This window comes from Channa argus, chromosome 12, assembly GCF_033026475.1.
Source record: "Channa argus isolate prfri chromosome 12, Channa argus male v1.0, whole genome shotgun sequence".
NCBI lineage: Eukaryota > Metazoa > Chordata > Actinopteri > Anabantiformes > Channidae > Channa > Channa argus.
Window position 1 is genome coordinate 541080 of NC_090208.1, and position 27950 is coordinate 569029.

At 39.5% G+C, this 27950-nt stretch overlaps 2 protein-coding genes across 3 annotated transcripts; one reads left to right on the forward strand and one right to left on the reverse strand.

Moving 5' to 3' along the window:
• Positions 1 to 2487: 2487 nt before the first annotated feature.
• Positions 2488 to 18616, reverse strand: LOC137137363 (uncharacterized). The gene is made up of 9 exons (XM_067523542.1): positions 18571 to 18616; positions 15499 to 15630; positions 13290 to 13343; positions 12278 to 12526; positions 11932 to 12177; positions 11313 to 11389; positions 3103 to 3166; positions 2683 to 2727; positions 2488 to 2564 (listed from the first exon to the last, which is right to left on the reverse strand). Exons 2-9 carry the CDS (start codon positions 15527 to 15529, stop codon positions 2557 to 2559), a joined length of 774 nt encoding a protein of 257 aa, XP_067379643.1. The 5' UTR covers positions 15530 to 15630; positions 18571 to 18616; the 3' UTR covers positions 2488 to 2556.
• Positions 18617 to 18764: 148 nt separating this feature from the next.
• LOC137137362 (uncharacterized) lies at positions 18765 to 27924 on the forward strand. 2 transcript variants are annotated; one of them, XM_067523541.1, is made up of 7 exons: positions 18769 to 18805; positions 19665 to 19786; positions 26248 to 26292; positions 26370 to 26642; positions 26737 to 26979; positions 27080 to 27271; positions 27619 to 27924. In XM_067523541.1, exons 4-7 carry the CDS (start codon positions 26378 to 26380, stop codon positions 27696 to 27698), a joined length of 780 nt encoding a protein of 259 aa, XP_067379642.1. In that variant the 5' UTR covers positions 18769 to 18805; positions 19665 to 19786; positions 26248 to 26292; positions 26370 to 26377; the 3' UTR covers positions 27699 to 27924. The 2 variants fall into 2 exon arrangements, with proteins under 2 accessions (XP_067379641.1, XP_067379642.1); XM_067523540.1 differs by lacking the exon at positions 19665 to 19786 and having other exon boundaries at positions 18765 to 18805.
• Positions 27925 to 27950: the final 26 nt, after the last annotated feature.

The window sequence follows — 27950 nt, forward strand, 5'->3', positions numbered from 1 at the left end:
CTATTGAGGGAGGATTAAGGACTATGTCTACCCCGTAACGGATATGTTTTGTTGGCTTTATGCATTTTAGCTTGAAACATCCTAAGGCTAGTATTTTGGTGTTTTTAATAGTCTTTGTGCAGGGCCAGAGTAATCTGTGGCATTTGCAAATCATTCAAAAAATGTAAATAGAAGACATATCAAATGTTGACTGTGCATTGTTTTCTTTTTTTGCTAGCATCATTATATTTTTTTAAAGTAGCAACACATCTCAAACTAGTTTGAACATGAACAAAAACAGTTCTAATGTAGATTACAATATTCACTGTTTTTCAATAGGACAAAGATCAGTGTGTTGTCCACATAACAGTGATTAATAAATGTCGTGATCGCAGATGATATGTCTTTATGCAAGTATGTAAATAGAAAGCAACAAAGGGCAAATGATAGAGCTTTAGGGAGCACAGCCCTCCAGAACTTGTAATAATTTGTTTCAATGTTTTCAATTCTTTCAGTTCTTCCTGTCATCAGCCCTGATTATTTTCACCTGTGCCTCTGTCTATTTAACCCAGCTTCCCCCACAATTCTATGCCAGTTTAGTTTAATGTTGTTGCATCCTCCTGCACAGCAACCATGGAGCTTTCGCCCCAGTTGGACTGTTGTTTCACTGGTTGGCTGTATTTGTACATCCATTTACTGTTATGTCTGGTCCATGTATGTGCACACTCTGTGGTTTATTGTGTAGTCTGGGCTCTGTCTTTTAATATGTGCAAACCAATTTAGGTTTATGTCTGGATTCATACTTTTGGTTTAGTGCATTTACCTGTGGGTAGGTAGCCAGTTTCCCTGCTCCTCTGGCATAGTCACAATTTAATTTGTGTTTCCTTTCTTTAGTATCTAAGTTACTGTTCTGTTTTTACTGTGCTTTTTGAGTTTTAGTATAGTGCATGTGTTTTCCTGGACTCTCAGTGGAGTGATTTTTGGTTGCGTTCACCCTCTTAGCCCTTACAATAAATACTCCCTTTACCTTAAACCTTCTTGCCATCTCCCTAATTGGATCCTTAAAGCCTATATACACAAGGTGTATAAATGATTTACCAAAATAAATTGGGTTTATTTTCAAGTATTACTGTTTTATCACCCCCAGAGTGCAGCTGCAATAGAATGACTCAAGACCAAATTAACAAAGTGGTGTTAAAAAAAACAAAATAATGAAAAAAACAGGTTTGATGTGGATTGAAGAAGCATTGGTGTCATTCTACATCGAAGTTAAGTCTGTTCCAAAATGTTTGGGAAAACCTCGTAGTGTTCTTCTTATTCCGAACAAACACTCACAAGTTTGTCAAACACCCTGAAACCAGGAGACTGGAGCAGAGATGTGCACTACAAGAGGACCCCCACACTGGGGAAGGAACTACACCCAGAAGTACTCTGTCCCAATAGGTAGAAAAGCAATGTTTAAGTGCAGACCATTTACATCTTTATAGTCTTTATTCTGTAAAGTGCCTTAAGATGACTTTCTGTGAATTGGTGCTATATAAATAACATTGAATTGAAAGATCCTGGCCTGGGGGGAATGTGAGAAATTTTCTACCAATGAAAAAAGCCTGTTCATGGTGACCAAATGCATCGTTTGAGATCTGCTTTCACACCTCAGCAGACCTTCAGTCTGTACATTGTAACAAAGAAACATTATGCGCCCAGCAGGCAACACAGAGGAGATGAGTAGTCTCAGACTTGCTAATTAGATTCCTGACCACTGTGTATTCACCTGTATGTTCACCAATGTTCGATTTGCATTGAGTCATTTCTTTGTCCTACTGTGTGAATTCAGCTGCTGAGTGGTTAAAAGACCCATAACCTGGTCAAACTGCTCTGCTGTGCTTCTCTTATGCTGAATAAATTGCCTTGTAGTTTGTTAGATAATTCTGATCTGATGATTCTGAACTGGACCTGTATCCAAAGAATCCTGAAAGATCTTTCCAGGGATATATGGATGACTTTTACAGATTTGTTTCTTCTTAGTAAACTGAGCTTAAAAACCTACTGAGGTTCTGCACAAAACATTAAAGTTGTACCTTTCAGTTTTCTTCTCTTGGCCAGATTATGTTGGATTTTCCTTTAATGTATATTTAAAGAAAAGGTTTAATACTTTGGAAATGTAACCATATGTTTGTGTTTGCCAGGTAGATTGACTGACTGAGTCTCTGTTACATGAACACCTGAGGTCAAAATTGTGAATATCTTCAAGAACGGCTGTCTGTAAATTGGAGGAGTCATCTTCGTTTCAGGTCAGTTATACAGTATAAGTCCTCGCTCTCTAATGGCTTTTATATCACATTCACTACAAACAAACACTGGATTTTCTACTTGTTATTTTCTGACTTGGTGGTCAAACATATCAATACTCTAAGTGTTATACAAAGCTTTCTCTAGTAAAAGAGGTGACTTGCCTACAATACAAAAATAAACACAAAGAATGGAGGGAAAAAAAGCATCAGCAATGCAACATTTAAAAAGGATTTATTTCATCAGTAAGAGACAACAGATTCAGGTGCTGATGTGTCAGTGTGGGCTTCAAATTCCTGTTCAGATACAAACATCACATCAGTTATTTCATATTTGATCAGTTTTGTTTTCACATACTTTCTAACATTCACATACTCAGACACTCACAGTATAAAACATGTCTATGTGATTTACCTGCTCTCACTGATGAATACAGAACATCTGGATCAGATGGCTGCTCTGGAACACAAACACAGACCCAGTTTTTCAGTGAGAACCATCATATATGGGGCTCATTTAATCTAAGTCACTTGCAGTACAGTATGTGTGTAGGTACCTGCCAGAATACATCAGGATGTATACAGTGCTGCCACATCATGTACGTTCCTCAGTCTGTGTGTTTGGGTTTATAGATCATGAGACCTCTGGCTAAACTCTGCTATCCATCTATTATCTGTTAGCTATTATCCTGTTCATCCTGTGCTGCCCAACAAAATGTTACTTTAAAATATGTAATAAACCTAAACATAACCTATGATTCAGAAGAATGTATTCTACTTTTCAGACATATATATATATAAATTGTTTATGTAGAGTGTGTGTGTGTGAGATTACCAGTCCTCCTGCCAGCCTTTCTCTTGTTTTTAATGACCACCTGATCATAAGTGACTTCTGCAGGAGGAGAGAGAGACTGATTAAATATTGATACTGATAAAAACAATGATGAATAAAACATAAGTTGTCAAAAGAGAAAGTAATTAAATAAAGTAAATGTTAATAAATGCATTAAATCAATTGCACAAATAAAATATTTAAATTAAACTCCAGGTTAAAAAGGTGGGCTCTCAAATAGCTGGTGAAGGTAAGTTGTTCCTTTGTGCTGCTATGCTGGAAAGTGAATTGGGGTATTGTGTAAATAAAGTGTGAGCTTTGTGTGATTAATTGATGCATTTATAATAATAAATCTTCCTTCTGAGTCAACCACAGGTGTGTTGAGGACTAATGGGATGTTTTTATTAATTAGTATCGACACATCTCTTTGCTGGCTATTATATGTTGATAAGAATATTTTGTCATAATCTTTAAGTGTTATGTTTGACAGGTCTGAATTTGTCAAACGTGAATTTGTCACACTAATTGTTGTTTCCTGTAAGAAACCCTTTCAAAACCCTTTTATGCCATTGTTTATTTTAAAAATTTTATTTGTGCAATTGATTTAATGCATTTATTAACATTTACTTTATTTAAGAAGTTTGCTTTAAAAACATCCAGATTTTCTGTTGTTCTGAAATCCTCACTGTTCTAGTGGCTCAGAGCATAAACAGTAAAAGTTGCCTCACCAAAGGTTGATGTCCTGCACTTGAACTGTCTCTGACCAGAGATTGTCAATTTTGCCACGACAATAGATTGATAATTCTTTGTTGTGAATGCACATTTCTGTACAACAAAATTCTCTTTCTCTTCTGAGAAACCAATCCTTTCTCAGAAGCATATGTAAATTCCTTTAAGGATAATGATTCACATAAAGTAAGTAGTTAAAGGATCAAGGAATAGAATAAAGGAACAGAAAGGATGGAGTGTTCATTATTTAAAGGTGCAAATTGCAGCTCATGCTTCCATCAGAGCTTTTCACAGCCCTGGGGAAGAAGCTGTATTTCAGTCTGTCTGTGCCCTCACCAGTCTAAGCCTGCCAGAACAGAGGGACAAAAGACACTGTACAGGATGTGTGCAGTCAGATCTGATCTTTTCAGCTCTGGTTCTCAGCTGGGCACAGTGTAGATGTTTCAGGGGTGAAATAGGGCACAGATGATCTTTTCTGCAGTATTGGTGATTCGCTAAAGGTCTTTCTTCTCTTCCGAGGTGCAGCTGGAGAACCACACCTTGCATCCATAGCTCAGGACACTTTCTATGGTGCACTGTTAGAAGTAAGTGAGGAGTTTCTGTGGGAGCCCAGTTTTCCTGAGGGTCTGCAGGAAGAAGAGTCTCCCTGTGAAAAACCGCTTGGTGACCAGTTTATCTGGGCTGATGGTGTTGAATGCAGAGCTGAGATTAACAGCATTCTCAGAGGTATTGGGGGTTCTTCAGGTGTGTGAGAGCAGTGTGGAGCATGAGTGAGATGGCATCCTCGGTGCACCTATTGTCTTTATAGGCAAAACTGGTCCAGGTCGGCAGCAACGGCTTAATATATTTTAATACCAGTCTCTCAAAGCATTTTATGATTATTGGTGTTAGTGCAACAGGCTGATAATCATTCATTCATGCGACTGCAGGGCACTTTGGAACAGGGCTGATGGTTGCGGACTTCAAGCAGATGGGAACTGTGGCTTCCTATAGTGACCTGTTAAATATGTCAGTGAAGATAGCTGCTAGTTTGTGTGCGATGTCTTTAGGGCAGCTGCCTTCCTGCCATTGACATTAAGCAGGGCCCGCTTGACCTGCTAGATAATCGGTTGCCAGCATGGACTGGTTCATACACTGGTAGCCTTTCAGAATTTAAGACCTGCATTAGTCTCTGTTTCACTCAGAGAGAAACAGCTGTACTTTGACAATATTTTGGGTGATAAAAATCAGTTTTGGTGAGAGACCTCACACAGTTATCCTGTCTGCCACCATTTAAATTTTGCATTGTGTATTTTTAGGAATAGTTTAAGCAGATGCATTATTTCTTTCTCTAATTGTTTCTTTGATCTGAGATGTTCACGTACAATGACATTTAGCTGATGCTTTTATCTAAAGCAACTTACAAGTGAGGTACAAAGCAGCAAAAATCTGAGTTAAGGTGGAAACATTTAAAGCAAAGAGAGAACAGAATGGATGATGTTTTCTTTTTAGGATTTAAGTGCATAGGATGGTGTAGGAGAGCTTGAATATTAGGAGTGAGGCTGCCAAGTGTGCAGAGTCAGCTCCTTCCACCATCGTGGGATCAATGAGCTGAAGAGTTGTCTAGTAGTCACGAATCATCAAAGCAGGTTTACATGAAACAGGATGTTTTATTAGAGATCAGATTTAAGGAGAGAACCACATCAAGAACCTGATTGCTGACTACTTACTGTGAAAATGTAACATTCATATTATGCTTTATCTTAACTAAATGAGCTTTTAGTTAGTAGCAATAAAAAAGGAAATTTTGGAGGCTACATACCAGAGAAATGAAACTCATTTTAAAAAAGAAACATCTGTAGTAATAAAAACTACGGACAAACATCAGTACTACAGAGACTTGGTGTGGGACAAAAACAGCAGAAGGTAAAAGTGGAGCTGATTTTAAAACTATGTACTGACAGCTGCTTCATCCACAATACTTCACCAGTTTTCAGTTTAATAAATGTTGTTTACACTTTGAATTAAAGAAAGTAAATGTAAAACACAGTACAAAGGAAACAGTGTCTGTTCTAATTAATGAGGCTCCAATATTTAAGTAAATGTACTTAGTTCAGCATGGACACTCTAACCACTCTCACCTACAAATTCACAACATGGTTTGATGTGTTCTGACACCTGTCAGTCATGGCCACCTACATTTTCTCTTGCTGATGTAGACAGTAGTGGCTTCTCAGTGTATGTAACGCAGGGATGAGCTTACACAGAACTTAATCACTTTTTACTGGGGATTTACTGAGTTTTTCATTGTAAAACTCTAAAATAGTCATCATACAGGCTTGGGAAATGTACACAATCCCCTTCAATATGGTTCTGCTGCGTTTTGCCCCCTACACAACTGATGAAGGTGAAGATCAAACAGAACTGGGCTAATTTGGGTGATATGCTGATGGAATCTATGGGCTACAAAGAGAAAACTGATCCAGAATATGTCAAGGATCTACAGGTATTTAATTACTGAGACAGCTGTGATGAGTAATGGCCACTAGATGTCATTGTAGGATGGAAGTATATCAAATCAAAGCGTCAACTGGAGAACCACAGGCCACAAAATGGAATAGCTACAATTAAAAAGTTTGTTCTTGAAGCTTAAGGATTAAAATCAGTTGCTTTTTTTGAAAGGAAATGTTCTGTAGCTTACTGTCAAACCTTTAAAAAGAATAAGTGTTACTGATCTAAACTAACATTATAGGAACAAACATGATAAATAAAATAAAAAACATGCCTAATTTAAAAGATGATAGAATTTTAACAGGTCACAGTCTCTCACCACTGATGAACCTGGCAATAAGGGTTTTATCAGATCTTCATGTTTTTAAAAAAGATTCCATAACAAATTACTTGTGCAAGCCGAAAGGACAAAAAAGAAATGAATAAAAATGGATGAAGTGCTGCACGTGCTTACTATGTTAGGGAAGTACATTTGTGCCACTGTCACAGTTTGCAGAGTTTTTGTAATTTATATTGTAACTTAACTTTACCCTGAAGTTTTTGTCTATCCTGACACTAAAGTGTACCTGAAGCATAAATACCAGATGCCGTTGTTCCCAGGGCATCAAATAGTGGCGCTTCTGGAGTGTCCAATAGTAACGCCAAAGGCTACCTGTGGCATCAATATGCGACACTAAAGGATGTATGAAGCAGCACAATCTGATGCCTTAGGAAGCGTCAATATCTGACACAATAGGATGAGAATGTGTTGGGTGCACATAGCTTAGCTACAACTGGAAACAAAACCCCAACTATGCCAGTAAACTGTTTTAATGGACTGTGGCCACGACTACTTTGAACAATTGAACGGTGCAAATGAAGACAACTTTCCTCTATTGCCCCTTATGTCAAGTGACTTTCTTGTTTGAAGAAAGAAAGATGGAAGCCTTTAGAGTAACAACAAAACTTAAACAACTCAAATCAATGTGCATAACACGTTTGGCTGTGGCGAGTCCTAAAGGGACAAGCTGAAAACCGTTGATCTTTATGTAAACTAAAGATTAATAGAAATGTGTGTGGGGAATCTCAAGATATTACCTCCCTCTGTTATAATAAAATGGATGAAGGGAATAGGTAACTTTGTGATCAGCTGTCTCACTTAATCAATGTTCAAAGGCAATAAAGCATCTTAACCTTAACAGTTGAATGTTTTTTGTTTTAAAACCAATTTTTCTAAACAAACAGCTGTTTCTCTCTACAATCTATACAGAAAGTTTTGAAAAAGGCCAAGTTCCTCCTACACTTACTTAAGGGCTTCTTACTCTAAATGGCACCAATTTCATTACATGACAATGATTGTAAAATTCTTGCTTTAGTCTGACCAAACATCACAAAAGTGTGTTAGACAACATCACTGAGAAAATTCGGACCCTAATAACAGATCCATCTTAGACATTATTGATAATTCAGACATGTGATCATATCACAATTTCCTTTTGTTTGTGGACTTTTGTCCCAGTAGGACATATTTTCTTTGTTCTGCATTAAAAAGATTTGGCTTTGTTTCTTCTTTGTTATAAACATTCCGACTCTCTATACCATGGGTAACACTATGGTTAGAAGCTAAAAGCTAATTTGATGCTAAAAGGTGGAACATCCCCATCTTATGTTTACAACATGGAATTAGACAGGAATGTTCCATTTCCCCACATCTGTTTGTTTCTCAGCACTGCCTCTGTGCAGGGCATTATTACTCCCAATAGACATATTCTAATGAGGCAACTGGCAGAAAATACTACATCAATTTTACAAAAAGCAGAACAAATTCTCTAAGCGATTAATGTAAAGCTTCTGCATTGCCCTCTACTGGTGAAGTACATACGTGCTACTTAAACAATAAAGTCCCCTTGTTTTTTTATTTAATGACGTTACCACCCATCCATCCATTATCTGTAGCCACTTATCCTGTCAGGGTCCACCCTGGACATGTGTCCAGTCTGTCTCAGACACAGAGAGACACACAGACAGATCTGGATAGATATAGTTTGTCCTCACCCCAAAGGAAAGTAGGATTATTAGGCTCTGATTGCTTGTGGTCTATTGCTGGTTCGTCGCTTGCACCACCTACCTGCCAGATGGCCCAAAACCCCCTTCCTCATCCTCCATTCCCCACTGCCCCATCCTCACTTTAAAATATTATTTAATGCTTTAAACCAAACATTTGTGTCACAGCTTTGTTCTGAGTCTTTCTTACCAAAAACCTCACACAAAGAGAAACATGTAAAAAAACTGTTGTTTTTAAAAGCTTTTGAATTTGACTATAGTTTTCAAACCTCTAATGTTCAAAGATTAAACATTAAAGATGAAACGGACACCAATAATTATTATGGGGATTAGTAAGTTGTAGTTCCAGCAGCCTAAGGTTCATTTTCTTTTTTAGTGTCTCAGTTTATGTGCTCATTCCATTTCCTCCATTTTTCCTTTACAGGTTGAATCTACACAAAGTTCAGAACTTGTTGTTGCTACTTTTATGTCCTTGTTTTTTTTTTTTTTTGATGTTTTTAATCATCTTAGACTTAGTGCTGTGCAGTGGCCTGCATTCACTCAGGCTGATGTTTGGCATATCTTCTATTTCTTCTATTTTCTCTTTTAGGGGTATCAAACCAAGATCATGGTCAAATGTGTCAGCAGTGTGCTTGCTGTAAGCCACATCTTCACAACAGAAGAAGAATGGAACACACAACGTCTTTCTTCCTTGTGTAACTGGCATAATTATGAGGTACTTGTTTAATGTGTGTATTGGGATGGTTGCTTAAATTGGAATAATAGTTTTAGGTAAAGAAAAATGAGTTCTCAGTTCTTTGAAAACTGACAACTGTGTAAAAGGATTTCTCCATGTTGGTTGTCCCAGCCTGAGCCCATCTGATACCTACACCAGACTCTAGTGAGGTTACATTCACAAATTATTCTTTTTTTCCCCACCAACAGCTGGTGGGCAGAAAAGTAATCAAAGTCCCACCTGAGAGCTGTTCTTTCAGACATTGTACCTAAATTTCACTGCCTGTCCTCCACTTACTCCACACCCCTTTAAGTAAAAATGAGAACCAGCTGCCTATGATGTTGTTGACTTAGTTAATTTAAAGGCAACAGGATGTGCCCATCACTGTCCATAGAAGCTCCATTTAGCTGCCCCCTCATTGTCAACTCAAGGCTGATTTATACTTATACCGTCGATACACATAAATGTCAATAGGACTCACAGAGGCCCGACATGCACATCTTCCAAATCTCAAAAACTCACTGTGTGGAGCTGTACACCGAACAAGCTAATTGGATAATGTCAGTAATAAGCAACCTATTCCCTTCTTATAAATGGCAGCACAGTCAGGAAACAGGAATAGAACCAGAAAATAGAAAAACGCCAAAGTAGAACAACAATTGTAACCATTCTTGCCTGTCTAGATCTTCAGACAGATGTTTAATATATTCTTTTGTTGTACTGCTGCTATTGAGTCTTTAGTGCATTAATTTTATTTTCAGTGTGTTTTAAGATGTGTATTTCAAAAAAAATTTGAAAGGTTAAGAAAAGTCTAGTTTAGGCAGCAAACTAGACTTCACATGGGACACAAACTATTTGGTTAATGAAAATTAAAATAGTTTGACCATTTGGTGTTTGAAATGACCTCCTGTTTTCTCTGAAAATATTCATAGATTTATTTAGTAACAACAACAGACAGGACATTGTAGTTCACTGTGTCTGTCAAATCCATCACCTCCTCATCTGAGCAATGGCTGCAGAAAACAAGACAACTCCAGAGGCTTCACATACTTTCTCTTGTCAGTGTAATTCTGTGCTTTCTACTGCTGTGAAATTCAGTTCAGTAAACCACACCTCAGCACAGCCTCCTGATAAAGAAGCTTTCCTGTAGAGGTCTGGAAAATGCTCATCAGTAGCATTTTATGCTTGAAATCCACATTTACCTTTACAGTAGTGATGTGACTTGCCATGCTGAGGCTTTGGAGCGTGTGTTGGATAATCCAGGAAATATTTTTTGAAGCGCGAAGCGAAGACTGTTTTGAAGAAGTATGTGATGAAGTCTGAAGCCTTGCTTGTGGAACGTACCATGTTACTGGTTCAGTAACATGGGAAATCTCCCAACTCCCACAACTGTTGAAAAATTGTTATTCCTGAACAAAAATGAATAAAAGTTTCCCCAAGTCACAAAAGCATATTCACTGTCCTCACCCCAACTTATTACTTCCTCTTCCCCTTGCAGCCATTGTAGTTTAAAAAAGTTCAGGTTTAAATCCCAGAAGAATACACACTAATACACACATTTAGTTTCTGGCTTGTTTCTACATTTTCAGCAAATTGAGTTTTGTTAAAAGTGATACTTTCCTCTTGTGGACACGTACGTCTGCTGTTCAAGTATAAAAGAAACGTGCTAATGTATCCAAACATGGGTCCACATCAACATTTATGTGCATCAACAGAAAAGTAACATTCGGCCTTGAGTGAGAACAAGAGCGGCTGTGGTCGAGTGAGAGAGTGAATGAAGAGAGGGGTGATAGTGAGAACGACAGCTGTTATTTTCTGATTGTTTCACAGCAGTTATGTTCTAAAACACAAACACTGTCACACCACTCAATCCTGCAGGTGTGTGTGTGTGTAGCCTGCAGTCAGACACACAGACCTGAAACTGGATGTATGTAATGGTTATAACATAGACCATTGAAATTAAACCTGGTGATATAAGTAACTTACTGCTGTTTAATCAAGTCCACACATAAGCAGAAATGAATTGTATTGAAGACATGTTTAGGTTTGATCCTGATTTAAATCTTACCCGTGGCGTTTGTGAATATTTAGAGTGAGCCATTTTTTAATGGTTCTTGGAAAGGGACAGAGGAGGAGAAGGCCCATGATGGCCACTGCTGAGCAAAAAACATTTTTTTCTTTATGTTGATCATGTTTATTTTACATTAGCGAGTACAGTACAGTCCTAGTGTATCCTACCTTTCTCACTGGCTGTCTGTCTTATTTTGACATCAGCGTAGGTCACATCCACTGGAGGAGACAGACTGTTCCTTCCTGAATGAAGAGGATGAAAAGAAATGAACACAAACAGTGCTGTACATAGTTCTGTCCACTGCCATATACTCTTTTTTAAATATGTCCAGATCTGTGCTGAAACCCAATCTCTTGATAAACTCAGGAACTCTTACTACTAGTGAGGTACAAAGACAGCAATGTAATTCAGGGAGAAGACATTGAGACCAATGCTGTGCTATGAGAAGAAATGTTTCAGTTTTATAAGTGCAACATTCAATTCAATTCAACTTTATTTATATAGCGCCAATTCACAACAAAATCACCTCAAGGCACTTTACAGAATAAAGTCCAGACTATACAAGTATGTGGAGGCAACCCAAGAAAATCCCCCTGGGGCAAGCCAAGCAAGATATGAGAAAGAAGAAGGAAAAAGTGCAGTATCACCAACTGTGATGGAAAATTAGAACTGAAACTCTGTTGATGTTCTTCTCTCTTGCAAGATAATCAAACCCTAAAAAACATCCTGATGTTGAAGCTTCTTTAATGATTACACTTGAGGTGTCTAAGACCGGTTTTCATACCTGTTTGTTTCCTCCACAGCTGCAGACATCCAACCAGAACCAGGATCAGGAGAACAAGAGAACACACAACTGCTACAACTGTGATGATAGGAAAGGAGGAGGGGGCTATAACATCAGTGGTATTAAAGGCTGTAGCAGCGTAGGAAGCAGTGGTGTGAGGATCAGAGGTTGTAGATGATGTAGTGGTGTGAGGATCAGAGGTTGTAGATGATGTGGTGGTGTGAGGATCAGAGGTTGGAGGAGGATCTGTAGACAGAGGAGGAGAATCTGGTTCAGTGATCAGTTTATTATCAGGTCAGCAGGTTAGTTCAGATCTTTAAACAGGAAGTGATGTCAGTGTCCTGACCTCTGACCCTCAGCCTGCTCTGAGGGGATTGTCCATGGACATCAGTAGAACATGAGTAGAGACCTTCATCAGACTGTTGGACTTTACTGATGGTGAACATGATCTTAGGCTCAGATCCAAGTTTGGTTTCATTAAAGTAGAAATAAGCTTTGACTGCATCACCCTTTGTCTTTTTTTCACAGTACAGAGTGACATCACTTCCTGTCAGCACAGGATCTTCAGAGAACTTCAGGACCACTTGATGATGATCTGAACAACAGAGACACAAACAGAGACAGGGTCCAGTGTTAATCCAGACTCTCAGAGAATGAAATCAGTCCTTACTGGCTCTGTGACATGTTACTGTTAGGACCAGGTGGAAAGTTACTGAGTCTCTACATCCTTGGTTTCACCTCCATCACTGCACTGATGGAGAACTTACTGGCTACATCCACATCACAGCTGAACTGAGCCCAAATCTGAATTTTGTCAGTGACAAACATGACTGTAAAAAAATTAAATATACCAAATCTGACTGAAACATTAGAACAGAGAAAATGTTCAATTCAATTCAACTTTATTTATAAAGTGCCAATTCACAACAAAGTCATCTCCTAGCACTTTACAGAATAAAGTCCAGACTATACAAGTATGTGGAGGCAACCTGCAATCAAATTCCCCTTGAACAAGCTAAATAAGATATGATAAAGAAGGAAAAAGATGATTTTTTTTTTAAAGTGATACTGCAGTTGGTGCAGTATCACCAACTGTGATGGAAAATCAAGTCTGATTAAATTTGACTTAGTTTTTTACCTAGTTTACCTAGTTAGCAACTTGTACTAAAATATAGAGAGAAAACCAGTCAATTCCCCATTGAACAAGCCATAGGCAACAGTGGAGAGGAAAAACTCCCTTTAACGGTAGAAACCTCCAGCAGAACCAGGCTCAGGGTGGACGACCATCTGCCTTGACCGGTTGGGGTGAGTTGAAAGTGGAGAGTCAGAGTTGTTGGAGTGTCAGTGATGGTTTTCACCTGCAGAAACAATGAGTCCAGACAGCAGCAGCAGCAGCAGCAGCACTGACAAACCTGAAACAGGTGGACACATGTCACTGAAGGTCAGAGGACAGTAAGACAACTTGTTTTGCGTGGCCATACAGGCCAGTATTTTTCCTGGACATGAGGATTTGGACCCTTTCATCAGTGTTTCTATGTGAAGGCTTTGTCACCAAAACATTAGAACCATCTCTTCTTATAACAAGATCCAGTAAGACTCCAGCACCCACTGACTTCGACAATAAATTATCACCTTTCTGACAGTTTCAATCTAAAAACAGAGAAATTCTAACTTTGTAAAAGCAGAACTCATGGCAGAGATGCTGTTTTGGATTGTCTTAGATTAGACAGGTGATTATGATGATGATGCACAGACTGGAGTGTTTTTGAGGCAGCAGCTGAAAACCGGGATGAACTGAATGACACTGTGACATCATGTGTCGGTTTTTGTGAGGATGTGCACCTACAGCAACAACAAGCCGTGGTGGTTCACAGCTAAACTCAGACAGCTTCACAGGACTAAAGGGGAAGCTGATAGAAGCTGACAAATAAGATCAAGATGGCAAAGAGAAACTATGTGCAGCTGGAAAACAGATTTACTGCCAGTGATGCCACAGCAGTGTGGACAGCTTTGCAGGACATCACAAATTACAGGAGGTCACCTGCTGAGGAGAACAAAAATGCACTTTATTGCTGGTTTGAAAGATCTGTTCTTCCATCTCAAGACACACAAGGTGCACTCCCTCCCCCACCAGCTCTCCCTCCAAACATCCTGGATGCCCTCGGCACATGTGAAAAGGAGGTGAGCAGACTTTTCCACAGACAGAAAACCAGGAAGTCTGCAGGCCCAGATAATGTCTGACCCTCCTGTCTGAAGGTCTGTGCTGACCAACTGGAACCAGTCTTCACCTGAATCTTCAACAGATCCCTGGAGCAGTGTGAAGGGCCCTCAACCTTTAAACCTTCAACCATAATTCCAGCCCCTAAGAAAGCTGCTATCACAGAACTAAATGAATCCTTTGAACAACTTGTTTGGAACCACCTAAAAAACATCACAGGGCCTCTACTAGACCCTCTGCAGTTTGCCTACAGGGCAATGACAAGTTAACATGGGACTGCATTACATCCTGCACCACCTCAACAGCCCTGGAACATACACACGGGTTTTTGTTTGATTTCAGCTCAGTGTTCAACACCATCACTCTAGAAATCCTGTGAAATCCTTTAAATTATTGGGGTCCATGATCTCTCATGACTTGAGGTGGGAGAACAACATTGACTGTGTCCTCAGAAAGACTCAGTGGAGGATGTATTTTCTACGACAGCTGAGGAAGTTTTCCATTTTGCCTCAGACTATTTTAAATGAGCTTCGGCTCAGAACACAGCGGCATTTCGTGCTCATAAATGGCTTTGTCTTTGCATGATACAGCTTTAACTTACATTTGTGGATTGGGCAGTGAACTTTGGTCACAGACAGTGATTTCTGGAAGTGTTCCTTCTATTTATTGTAGATGGTGGGATCTTCAAAGTCTTTGCAATTTTATGTTGAGGAACATTTTTCTGAAATTGTTCCACCATTTCTAGATGCAGTTTGTCACAGATTGGGGAAACTCTGTCCATCTTTACATTTGAGATGCTCTGCTTCTCTGAAATGCTCCTTTATACCCAGTCATGTTATTGACCTGCCATGTTGTTGCCCCTCTTCCAACTTTTTTGAGATGTGTTGCTGCCATCAAATTCAAAATGAGCTCATATTTTCCATGAAATGGTAAAATGTCTCAGTTTCAACATCTAAAATGTTGTTTATGTTTTATTGTGAATAAAATATGGATTGATGACATTTGCAAATCATTGCATTCTGTTTTTATTTATGTTAGTTTGGAATTGGGGTTGCATATATGAGAGAAAGATTTAGACATTTACATAGGTAGATAGACACATAGCTTTAATGCCAACTGCACTTTTCTTATTTCTGTTTACCTTTCTTACATTATTACCCACATTGTACCTTATTGTTGTTCGTCTGTATCTGTAATTATGTTACATCATGTTATGTTCTGTGATGTTGTGTTATATTAACTTGCTGTCAACTGTTGTGATGAAAACCTGCTGCCTGTCAGAGCCACTTTTAGCTTGATACTGTGTATTTCTTTAATGAATGAATGAATTTAGAATGTGTTTGACTTACCAAGCACCAGAGAGGAAAATGAAGACTTCATGTTGTCAGGATGATGACTGAACAGCAGAAAGATGTTTCTCAACACTTCTGTCTTCACTGCACTGGTCGATGCTCAGAAAGCAAAGTTGAGAAAGGAGTTTCCTATTTAATACAGTTGATATGTATAATGTTTGCAGCAGTATAATTTGGCAGATTTAGTGACTTTTTTTTTAAACCAAAAACAAATAGATAAACCTTCAGTATTTGTAGGATCACTGTCGTCTTCTGCAGTAGTGTATTAAGTGCAATTAATTTTTCCTATGTAACATAGATTTTGGGGAAAATCTTTTCATGCTGTGTTTAGTTGCACTAAGTCTTTTGACCTGACACTTTCTTCATTCTCCATCTTATCACTTGGAACATGAAATTACAAAAGGGGAAAAAAGGAAGATAGTGATAATTGGAACAGGTAATGTTAGCATTTGCTAAATGCTGCTAGTGTAGCTTTAATTGTGGTGAAGAGAGTTAAATAACAGAACTTCCACTGTTTGTTCACTTTGACATTTAACATGAGTTAACTCCTGTTAACCTGGTGTATCCACCTTTGTGCTAGGTGCAGTGCAGTGTGGTGTGTATTTTGTTTTTGTATTTTCCATATTTATCATAGTGGTTTTATGATGCATACATTTTTGCCTGGGGCCCCAACACACTCTAGGACCACCACTGTCTATATGAACAGTTTATATGCATTTTGTCAATACTAGTATAATATGTACATCTTACAGTTAATCTTGCAGCCGTCTGTACTGATTGAAGTCTGTTAAGGTCTGTCATATGATCACAATCCGGTTCCTGTGTTTAGTTTGTCCCTGTTTTTTTCCAGGTTTACTTCCTGCCCTTGGCTTTTATTTTTTGTTCCCCATGTGTCACTTCCTGTTCTTAGTCTGTTTTAGTTTCTTTACCTACCTCATTTGTCCAAACTCATGACAATTATCTACAGACCATATGACTGAACAATGCTCTGAGACAACACTAACTTCTTGCGTAATCGATAGAAACACATAAACATTTTACTGCCACAGCTGTTTCTATTTCATGTTAGTAATGATGATGTGTGACACCCAGTAATTATTTGTCACAATTGTGTATTTTTGTGTATAGAGGCCAAATTCCTGTGTATTTACCAAGCTCCATATTATAATTGTCAAATTACGCCACTAGATGGAGTTTTCACGGAAGTGAGTGTATGAGCCAACTAGAGTAACATCATCTCTACACTGAGCGTCAGTCCTCTGCTTCACAGACAGAAACGGACACAACTAACGTCTCCTGTCTGAAACATGTTAGGAGCATGTGTAATTTAACCACAACATATTCCATAGGATGTCTAAAGCCTTTCTGATGGAAGTCCAGTCGGGTTTAGGAAGATAAAAACGGATTTGAGCAGTCTAAAGATAGTTGCCTTTAATAGTTTAGCTAGCTTCCCTGGGTGAACACAAAAAATTTTATTTTCAATTTTGTATATCAGTTCATGGCCTCTGGATATTTGTAAAAATAAAAACACAAGTTTTATGTGAGTCAAAGACATATAGAAATATTGTTTGTATAACTGATTTCCCTGTTTGGTCTAGTTTTAGGCATTTGAGGTGATTCCTTAAGATTTCAGATTTACAAGTTGCCACAGAGTTCACAGTGTGTTGTTGATGGGCTGAAGTTAACCAGTAACAGGATTAATGATGTAATTTATGGTGAAAAGTGAGTTATATTGCTAATGTACACTTTGCAACAGACTTTGGTGAACTATATTTCCAGAAACTGTATTTGTTAGTCACATCTGTGAGCTAGAAATCACAATGGATGTTAATAGAAACAATTTAAATTCACTTATTGTGAAAGACAGAAATGTACATACAAAAACAGTCCAAATCTGCTTGTTTAATAAAGACAGAGAACAACTTGGTTCAATGGACACAACCATGAAAAATAAGGATTTAAAGTAACTCACAGTAGTAAAGGTTTGATTCCTGTATACAAAATGCTACAATGGGCTATTAGCAAACCTCAGTGCTTCTGAACAGCAGGAGCAACTGTAGCTCAGTTGGTAAAGGCAGTCGTCCATGGATCACATGGTGAGTGGTTCAATCCCCGCCCCTGGGCAAGACACTGAAACAGCCCATTCCCATCCCTGGTCCAAGCCCAGTAGAAATTGGGGAGGATTGTGTCAGGAAGAGTAAAGAGTAACAGTAAAAACTGTGCCAAATCAACATGCGGTCAATGATCCTGATGAGCTGCAAAAGCCACCCTGAACTCATGGGGCATATAAGCTGAAAGGACATCAAAAAATAACTCCTATCTCTAAAGCTCTAAAGCTGGAAACTCTAACTGAGACACAGTCAGAAGATCTGTGAACACTGTAACATTCAGGTGCCATGAACAACATGAAGCACCTTGTACACAGTGGGCTACTTTCACAAAGCTAAAATAATCTCAAACTGGTTTCTTGACTTTTCTTGACAATTACTTCACTTTACTCAAATGTCCTCCTCCACAGTCAACACATCTACTATGTCTTTGAGAGCTGCATGATATCATGAGACCAAACTGTTTAAGGAATTATTTAAAGTCCTTGTTGAAACTATGCCATGAAAAAGTGAATTCTGAAGCCCAAATACAGGGCAGTGTGATAACCCTCAACCACAGTCTCAGGTCTTATGTTCTCTGCAGCAGAACAGCGTCCATGTATTGGGTTGGATACTTTCTGATCATTGTCTCATCATCACTGCTGAGAAGTCCCTGCATAGCCCCCCCACCCCCACCATGCTTTAACATAGGAATAGTATTTGATTGATGATGATTGTTGTTTTCAAGTCAATAAATCCTATAGTAAAATCCAGAACACCATGGAACATCATCTGCTCCACCAGCTGTTAATCCTTCCACTGCTGTCAGGCTTGTGTCATGTGTCAATGCTTGCTGAGCAGCACTAGCTTTGGCTGGAACATTCTATTCAGCCTGATACACATTGAACTGTCACATCTTTTTCTGTCTGAAATTGATCTTATTATTCTTAACCTCAGTAAAACACCCAAAATAAATTCTTACCACAGTATCTGGAACCTTCTGCTGCTGTCATACACCACATCTGAACTTCGTTATAGCAGATTGCTTCACATTCCACCACACTTTATACCAACTATGACACATCAGCATGATGACATGAAGCACAGCCAATGATGGTGCTGAGTGGAAACAGGAAGTGTTAAGTCTGAAGTCCTTTATTTGCTGTTCAGTCGTCATCGAGATAACATGAAGTCTCCACCTGTGTCTCTGCTCCTCGGTGAGTCAAACTTCTTCCTTCATTCATAACAGAGAAAACACACAAGTGAAACTGAGCCTGAGCTAAAACAGTGACACAGTCAGAGCTTCATCTGCTGGTTATTGTCCAAATGGTCAAAAGAAGTTAATATTTAGATAACGTGCTGTGCTCACTAGTTTCTATCATACTGTAATCCACCAGGCTCACTGCATGTTTTCTTAGGATCCTCATGAACCAAAACTTCTCTATTAATCATTTTACTCTCATGCAGTGAAATACTGTAATGTAGACGTCAACAGTAGTGAAGCAAAAAGCTCTGCTACACTAACAGGATATAAAATTACCTGTTGTTCATTGATCTTGGTCAATAATCTTAAAACTGAAGCAGACACTTTCATCTAAACACAAGTCACTGCCAAAGTGAATCTTTACGGATTTTTTTCCAGAAAACATAAAATTACAGGAATAAATAGAAATAGACATTCGGATAATTTAACATTTTATATTACAACATACAAGCAAGTGTACAATCACAGAAAGCCGTCAGATGTCCAATACGAGACATGGAAGGATTTGGTCTTTCCCTAGAATTCTGAGGTCACAGAAAACCTGTTTAATGATCTTTTCATTGTCATTTACAGTTTATTGTAAGACCGTGAGACATTGAGCCACCTGGGGTTTCACACACAAAGAATGGTTAACATTAACTAGAACATTTTGTGTTTTACACAATTTCCCTATAGGATCAATAAAGTAGTCTGAATCTTCAATCTTAAATCTTTAGTGAGTTCTCTGTCCACGGTACATGTATTCAAGATTCAAGATTCAAGATTAAACCACTTTATTGATCCCATAGTGAAATTGTGTTTCCTTGTTACAGCTGGTCTCTGCAGGAAAAGTAGAAAAGAAAGGAAAAGCAACTCAACCAAACCAAAACCACATATACAAATGAACAAATACAAACTACTGAAATACAACTAAAAACTACATAAGATAAAGAAGGTAAATATTAATTTTACTTTAAAATTGGATCAGAAGGTGGATGAAGTGAACAGTTTAATCTTCTGTGTTGTTCTGTGATCAGTCTCCTCTGTGCAGCCAGCACACAGTGCAGTGGTTTGGAGGGATTGTCCAGGACTGAGAGGAGTTTGGACAACATTCTCCTCTCAGCCACAACATGCAGAGGGTCCAGCTTCTCCCTCAGAACAGAACCAGATCTCCTTATTAGTTTGTCTAGTCCGTTACTGTCTGCCACCTTCATGTTGCTGCCCCATCAAACCACAGCATAGAAGATGGAGCTGACTTTCTGTGTGGAGTTTGCATGTTCTCCCTGTGCTTGTGTGAGTTTCCTCTGGATACGCTGGCTTCCTCCAACATGTCCCATCAGAGTCAGATAGTGACGGTTCCTAAGGTGTCAAATTGTGCCGCTTTGTATGTCCTTTGGCGTCAGTATTGGACGCTCCAGGAGCTTCACCTTTGACATGACAGGAACAACTTTATCTGCACAAAAAGCTACATTAGTCTTAGGGAGAACAAGAAACAACAACGGTTAGGGTTTGGCACAGAAGCCTCAGGGTAAGTTTAAGGTGGTGGTGTTTTCTGAAGATCCTTTTGACCTTCTCTGACCCTTCAGCCATGTAAGGAATCACCAGCTTTTTCCTTCCTGACTCTGGGTTTCTGCTCTGTCCATCATCCTTCTGTTGGATCTAAATGCCATCTTGTTTAAGGCCCACTTAGGATAACAGCAGGGCTTAAGAGTTGTGTTCAGATGTCCCTGTGGTGAAGGGTCCTGATGACAACTAGTTTGTGTTACAGTGGGTGGTGGGAGTCAAACCATAGCTCCTGGATCTTGGTTTTTAACCAGGTGTCAGCTACATATCGGAACTGAGCCGTCCCTGGGAAGGAGTTGAGTGCTTTCTTTTCCACTTCCTCCATGTATAGGTTGGCAACAACAGGTGACACTGGAGAACCCATGGTACAGCCATGTTTCTGTCTTTAGAAGTCCGCTCTGTAGGTGAAGCATGTGGTTTTCAGATACAAGTCCAGGAAGGAGCAGATCTGATCTGGATTGAGGTTGCTTCTGCTGTGCAGGGTGTGGTCCTCTTCTTGTCTTTTCCTATTGACTGTCAGGGCATCAGTGGTGGGGTGGCTGGTGAAGAGGGAAGTGACATCAAAGGATAATATGTTTTCAACAGTGTCCGGTTTAGTTCTCTGACCCTGGCTGCAAAATCTTGTATGTGGTGATCAGTGTGTCCATCTAATGGTAATAGGATGGCGGCAAAGTATTTTGTGATGTTGTAAGTTACTGAGTTCATGCTGCTAACAAAGGGTCTGGGGTGTGGCCCTTACTTGTGTATCTTAGGAAGTCAATATTGCAAGGATGGGCTACTCCTGGATAAAGGCGGTTGTAGGTCACCCTATTGATGGCATGGTCTCTTTCCAGCAATTTTAAGCAGCCTATAACCTTTTTCTAGTAGTTGTCGTGGCTTCTCTTTTCTTTTCTCATATGTGTGAGTCTTCTTCTTCTTTTCCTTTGGGCTGTTCTCTTTCAGGTGTCTCCACAGCGAATCATGTGCCTCCATCTAACTCTGTCCTCTGCATCCTCTTCACTCACACCAACTAACTTCATGTCCTCCCTCACTACATCCATAAATCTCCTCTTTGGTCTTCCTCTAGACCTCCTGCCTGGCAGCTCCAACCTCAGCATCCTTCTACCGATATATTCACAATGTCTTCTCACTAACCTGCTGCACATCCTTCCCATCTCTATCTCTTTGTCTGGCCAACCTGTACAAATCCACCTCTCCCTCTTTAGTGTCCAACCTAACATACAAGTCCTCATATGCTCTTTGTTTGGACTTTGCCACCTCTACCTTCACCTTACGGTGCATCTCCCTGTACTCCTGTCCACTCTCTTCAGTCCTCTCAGTGTCCCACTTCTTCTTAGCTAACCTCTTTCTCTGTATACACTCCTGAACTTCCTCGTTCCACCACCAAGTCTCCTTGTCCACTTTCCTCTTTCCAGATGACACACCGAGTACCCTCCTACCTGTCTCCCTGATCAAATTAGCTGTAGTAGTCCAGTCATCTGGAAGCACCTCCAAACCACCCAGAGTCTGTCTCAGCTCCTCCCTGAAAACTACACAACATTATTCCTTTTTCAAATTCCACCACTTCGTCCTCTGCTCTGCCTTTGTCCTCTTCTTCTTCCTCACCACCAGCATCATTTTACACATCACCATCCTGTGTTGTCTGGCTACATTCTCCCCTACCAACACTTTACAGTCACTGATCTCTTTCAGATTACAGCATCTACACAAGATGTCGTCCACCTGAGTACTTCTACCTCCGCTCTTATACGTCACCCTATGTTCCTGCCTCTTCTGGAAGAAAGTTTTTACTACAGCCATTTCCATCCTCTTTGCAAAGTCAACCACCATCTGACCTTCTGTGTTCCTGTCCTGAAGACCAAACCTGCCCATCACAGTCTCATCACCTCTGTTCCCTTCACCTACATGCCCATTGAAATCTGCACCAATCACCACTCTCTCACCTCTGGAGATACTCTGCATCACTTCATCTAACTCGCTCCAGAATTTCTCCTTCTCTTCTAACTCACATCCTACCTGTGGTTCATAACTACTCCATAACGACTACCAACAGTAGTCCAATTTCCACCGGTACCCTGTAGGTCAACAGCACCGGTGGCGGTCGGTGTTAACCCGGGCCCCGACCGATCCGGTATGGAAGTCTTTGTCACGATTCGCATGTTTGATTTGGCATGTGTTTTACGTCGGATTCCCTTCCTGCCACAACCCTCCGCATTTATCCAGACTTGGGACTGGTACAAGAAGACACTGGCTTGTGCCCCCTTGCGGTTGCATTTTTCTTATATGTGTGAGTGTGGTGACTTAATTCTGGTAATTCTCAGTGTTCAGGACAACTGTGCATCTTCCTTTGTTGGCAGGTAAAATGGTGATGTTAATGAGCCTATTCAGGCCAGTGTGGAACAAAGGCTACTCTGGAGGATATAACTGGGTTCAACAGCCACTTTATTCAGACTGAAGCAGCTGCTTGGATAAGTAGAGAAACATTTCTGGATGACTGAGATTCTTCACCGACATGACAATGTTTATTCTTATTTCAGCCAGCTCTGGCCATGTTGCTGCCCTAAGCAGCTGCACTGTAAAGAGAACTGGAACTAAGTTGGAACTAATAAATTATATTGATAACACATTGTTTTTTTCAAATTAGGTTTACAATTGTTTCTGAAACACATTAAAAGCTAAATGCCATCTTAACAAACAGTGTGAAACTGTGCCCAGAGAAATAATGAAACCTACCTACTTTAGCATTGGCTTGGATGCATTTCATACTGTAGTGTAGTTTTCACCATATTTTGTTTCCATCTCTTGGTTCAGTCTGAGGTACACAAGGGGTCCAGGAAAATTCTGACAAATACAAATTGCATTAAATCCTCAGCATTTGTCATTAAAGAGCTTCTCTAATGACTTGATCCTGTTTAACACAAAGAATTGTGACTCCTGCCTTGTACTGTTCCAATGTTCAGCACTATACCAGGCAACACATTCTGTTCTGCAGTAGTTCACTAACTATATTACAGCTTCCCCATTAGAAGAATACAAAATAAGAGCTTACACTTTTAGTAGAAGTCACACAAATCATCAAATTCATGGATCAATTTACTTTTTTACATAAAGCAAAGGCGAGTGATGATTCTACAAGAAGATTAAAGGAACCATTTATTTTTGTGACACTGCAGTGAATGTGCAGGTTTCAGGGAGCTGCTGTTAATATGGGCCTCATGGAGCTTCCATGAGTGGTAAGATGTCTGCAGTGGGTTTGGGGAGGTGGGATTGTGGATGCATATGTCTCACGTCCCTATAGCAGTGTCTGATTAATCATAATCACTATTTTAATTTTATGCACCTGGGTTTCAGATTTCAACTTCAGTACAATAGAAGCAGATGAAACCTTCTTTCTTGCTTGTCCCTGATTTGAATCAGTCCCCAGAAACATCTTATTCAGAAACTGTGTCCCTGTTACACCTGCACTAGTTCTCGATCCTGGTCCTCACGGGTCCCTGCTTGTTTTTAATTCATCCCAGCACAACTCACTGCTAGTTTTCTGCGTAAGGTGCATTCAGTCAGTCAGAATCTGAGAGATACCACATAACTTTTCTACCTCCACCATCATCTAAGATGGTAGCTTCCATATTCTTATGGACTAAACACACCTGGTGAAGCAAAGCTGTCGCTGACTAGAGAGCAGGAAGCAAAGTGTGGACTGATTTTGAGTCTTGTGCTACTATCATCCTAATTTGTTGCTTCTTAAACTGAGGTTTACAGGTGAACTGAGCCATGGAGGCTGATCAGTACTAATCCTAAACCCTAAACCCTACAGTATGGTGCACTGACATGTCAATGACTCATGAAACATACACATCACCTCCCAGGGCCTGGATAGGGGCCTTAAAGACACATTCTCTTTGAACAGTAATACCATCAGCCAAGGTTTTCTATCATTCCAAATGTTTAAAGACATGCTCACATTCAGCAGAGCTCACCAAGCTGAACCTCACGGTCTGTAATGGATTATTACTGTAAACATATTCAAGTCACTGGTCTATTGATTTAAAGCTTGTACAATGTCTAAAGTGATGCTGCAACAGAAATATCTTCATTAATTCATCTGATCCTCAATTGTTGAAAATTGTGAAACTGCCAACAACAGTCAATTAACATTTAAAGTCTGGTTTTCAAATACTTTGTGTGACATAACTCTATTCAAATATATTTAGTTTAGCATCACATTAGACAAATTAAAACTACCATAGTTAGGCTAGAAACAGCCCTTTTTCTTTGACTAAAAGCTGATAAACTGAGACACTCAGCTACTGTTAGGGGAACCTGCCCTGAGGTGACACAGATGGACCTGATCAAAGTTTCACAGGTTGCTCCTCTTGGACCTTCTGAGCTGCTCTCTTGAGTGCAGGTCTTAATGGGCCATGAATGTCTCTTCAAGAGGAACAGAGGTTAGAATTCTGCACTGACTGAAATAAATAAAAACTAAGCATATGAAGGAAACTTATTTATTTACAGCTTTGTTCTCCCAACCTGTGCTCCCTCTCTCTATTCATTGCTTACCTCGCTCGACCACAGAGGCAAACTTTGAATGGTGTTAGCTAAATAACAGCCACCACAATAAATAGATGTTTTTTCTCTAATTGACAGGAAGGATTTGAAATCCTAACACTTTGCTAAAGTTATTGATACAATATTGACCGGTTAAAGCAGATTTCAGGTTTTAACAAGTAAATATCACCAAGTCTGTCAATTAATTTTGAAAAAACATGTAAAAATGCTTAGTTAATGGGTACAAACTGTTTAAACTCATCTGTCTCTCCACGTGTCTACTGTAGAGGAAAATGGCGCATGAGCAGCAGTAGAAAACTTATGAAGTGACAAGGACAATGATGTGGTGACAAAACTGAAGAATCACTAAGGCAAAATCTAAGTAAACCTGTATGAAAAACTTACATTAGACCAGCAATTGTTCAAAGAGACTTAAAATGTGCAGCCACCCACCCATCAACTTCACTCGACTATCATTTGGTTCTGGTATTAATGACAGTTTTATAGGCAAATACATATGAGGCATAAATGCTTTATGATAACTAGGCCACTAAACAGCATGAAGTTTAAATGGGAGCTTGACACAGTAGAAACAATAGAGGAAACAGAATCTTGACTTTTGGAGACAGTGACAGGGTTTATGTTAGTGGACTAACACTGAGCTTCATTCCATTAACTGTTTGCTGCACAGAAAAAGATTTAGCTCTACTGTAGATCATCTACAGAACATTTTTAATTATTGATGAATATTAATGCTGCTTCATGCATAATTGCTTAGCTGTTCCTCTCTCACACATAATGGAGATGCACTGTATTGTATGTTCCACTTTTCAGTTATGTAAATACTTTGAAAATGCTTTATGCACTTTATATGGTTCCTGTGAGCTGCTTAACGAGTACACGTGGGATCAATAAAGTTTGATCTTATCTTAAAGAAATGAAGTGAGAAATGCACAGTTCTTTGTTCTGCCATGAGGCCGTGTGGACGTCAGGAGCTGGAGATCAGCTCTGATGGAGCATGATGTGAAAACTGGTGCATTGAGGAACTGAGGGCTTAAAAACAAGAAACAACATTAATGTGTCACAGACTGGTCTAGTTTTACAAGTTCTGCTCTATTTCCCAAACATTAAATTCACACATTGTTCAACAACTTTGTTATTACAACTTATCAGAACATGTTTAAACATGAAGGTTAATATTTGGTTTGTTCACTCAGCTGTTATCAAAACTGCTTTGGTTTCATTGTGATTTAATTTTGTCCTGTGCCCCATAGTGTCCATTTTAGTGACCTGTGCCTCCTGTTCCAGGTGTGTCTGTCCTCCTGCTGCTGTCTGGACTCACTGTTTCTGCAGGTGAGATGATGGAGGTGAAAACAAGCACTGACACTCCAACAATACACAGACATTTATTCTGTCTCTGTGTCCTCTAGTGTCTCTGATGTTCAGTCCAAACCTTCAGCAGTTCTTCACCAGAGGTCCTCCAGTGTCTCTGAGCTGTGTAGAAGACGGACAGACAGTTGATGGATGGACAGTGAAGAGGACCAGAGGAGGACAGACTGAGGAGTGTGGAGCAGCTGGTTCATACTTTGGACGGTTGGATGGTTCCTCCTGTGTCCTTGATGTCTCAACAAAATTCAGTACAGATTACTGGTGTGGGACCAGTTCTGGACAGAAGAGCAACCAGGTCACCATCACTGTAACTGGTACAGAAACTAACTGCTGCAACACAACACATGTATATGACTCTGGTCTGTTGGTGTAACTCTGTCTCTATATGTCTCTGTTTGTGTTGTTCAGATGGTCCTCTGATCCTGGAGATCCCTGCACTTCCTGTGCTGACAGGAAGTGATGTCACTCTGAGCTGTAGAAAGAGAAATGGCGACAAAGTGAAAGCTTATTACTTAGTTAATGGAAACAAACTTGTATCTGACCCTAAGATCATGTTCACCATCCACAAAGTCCAATGGTCTGATGCACGTCTCTACTCATGTTCTACTGATGCCTATGGAAAATCTCCTCAGAGCAGACTGAGGGTCAGAGGTCAGGACACTGACATCACTTCCTGTTTAAAGATATGAACTAACCTGCTGACCTGATAATAAACTGATCGCTGAACCAGATTCTCCTCCTCTGTCTACAGATCCTCCTACAACCTCTGCTCCTCACACCACCACATCATCTACAACCACCACTGCTCTCTACAGTGCTACAACCTTCAATACCACTGATGACAAAGTCTCTTCCTCTCCTCTTATGTTTGTGATCAGTTTCATGGCCTCCTGTCCATACTGGATCTGCACCATTGTGATGGTGATGTGCTGCAGAAAGATGGGTAGCTAACACACACACACACACACACACACACACACACACACACACACACACACACACACACACACACACACACACACACACACACACACACACACACACACACACACACACACACACACACACACACCTAGCACTAGGTTACATTTTTATTGGCAGTATTACCCATAGAAGTTGTTATGGTGACTCTATTTTTGCTATTCCTGCCAATGTTGTACAGCCAACCACAAAGTCAAACAGCAGATATGATGTTAGCTTCTAAAAATGCTCAGAATAACCACAATTTCAACTAAATCAATTTTTACCCTTGTGTGTTAAATCATTGTAATTTCCTTTTGCCATGTACAGGAAACAAGCCAGTCATCTCCATGGATGAGTATGATGACATCACTGTTATCACTAAGCCTGACCTCAAAACTGCACAGTAATTCCTCTTATGCTTATTTGTCATAATTACAAAAGAACTTAACTTGAAATATTTTGCTTTTTTAACCAAACTATTACTTTGGGTATATTAGACGGGGACAGTGGAGACATGAGAGGAAATGAAAATCATATAACTAAAAGAGTATGGAAAGTGTAACATGGCAGCAATATAAAAAGCTGCTCTTTTCTAAATGTTAATTTTGTTTTTTTACTGTAAAATTGTTTATGCTGGAACAAAAACATAATATTCATAT

Bases quoted from the DNA above. Each gene is read 5' to 3' on its own strand.
- LOC137137363 (XM_067523542.1), bottom strand. From the start codon at position 15,529: ATGAAGTCTTCATTTTCCTCTCTGGTGCTTG. The intron at 12,178-12,277 runs GTCAGGACACTG...CTCTGTCTACAG, and splicing joins GAGCAGGCTGAGGGTCAGAG to ATCCTCCTCCAACCTCTGAT. The intron at 3,167-11,312 runs AGGATACACTAG...TCTCTCTCTCCT, and splicing joins AGACAGCCAGTGAGAAAGGT to CCTGCAGAAGTCACTTATGA.
- LOC137137362 (XM_067523540.1), top strand. From the start codon at position 18,775: ATGAAGTCTCCACCTGTGTCTCTGCTCCTCG. The intron at 26,293-26,369 runs GTGAGATGATGG...TGTGTCCTCTAG, and splicing joins TGGACTCACTGTTTCTGCAG to TGTCTCTGATGTTCAGTCCA. The intron at 27,272-27,618 runs GTAGCTAACACA...TGCCATGTACAG, and splicing joins GATGTGCTGCAGAAAGATGG to GAAACAAGCCAGTCATCTCC.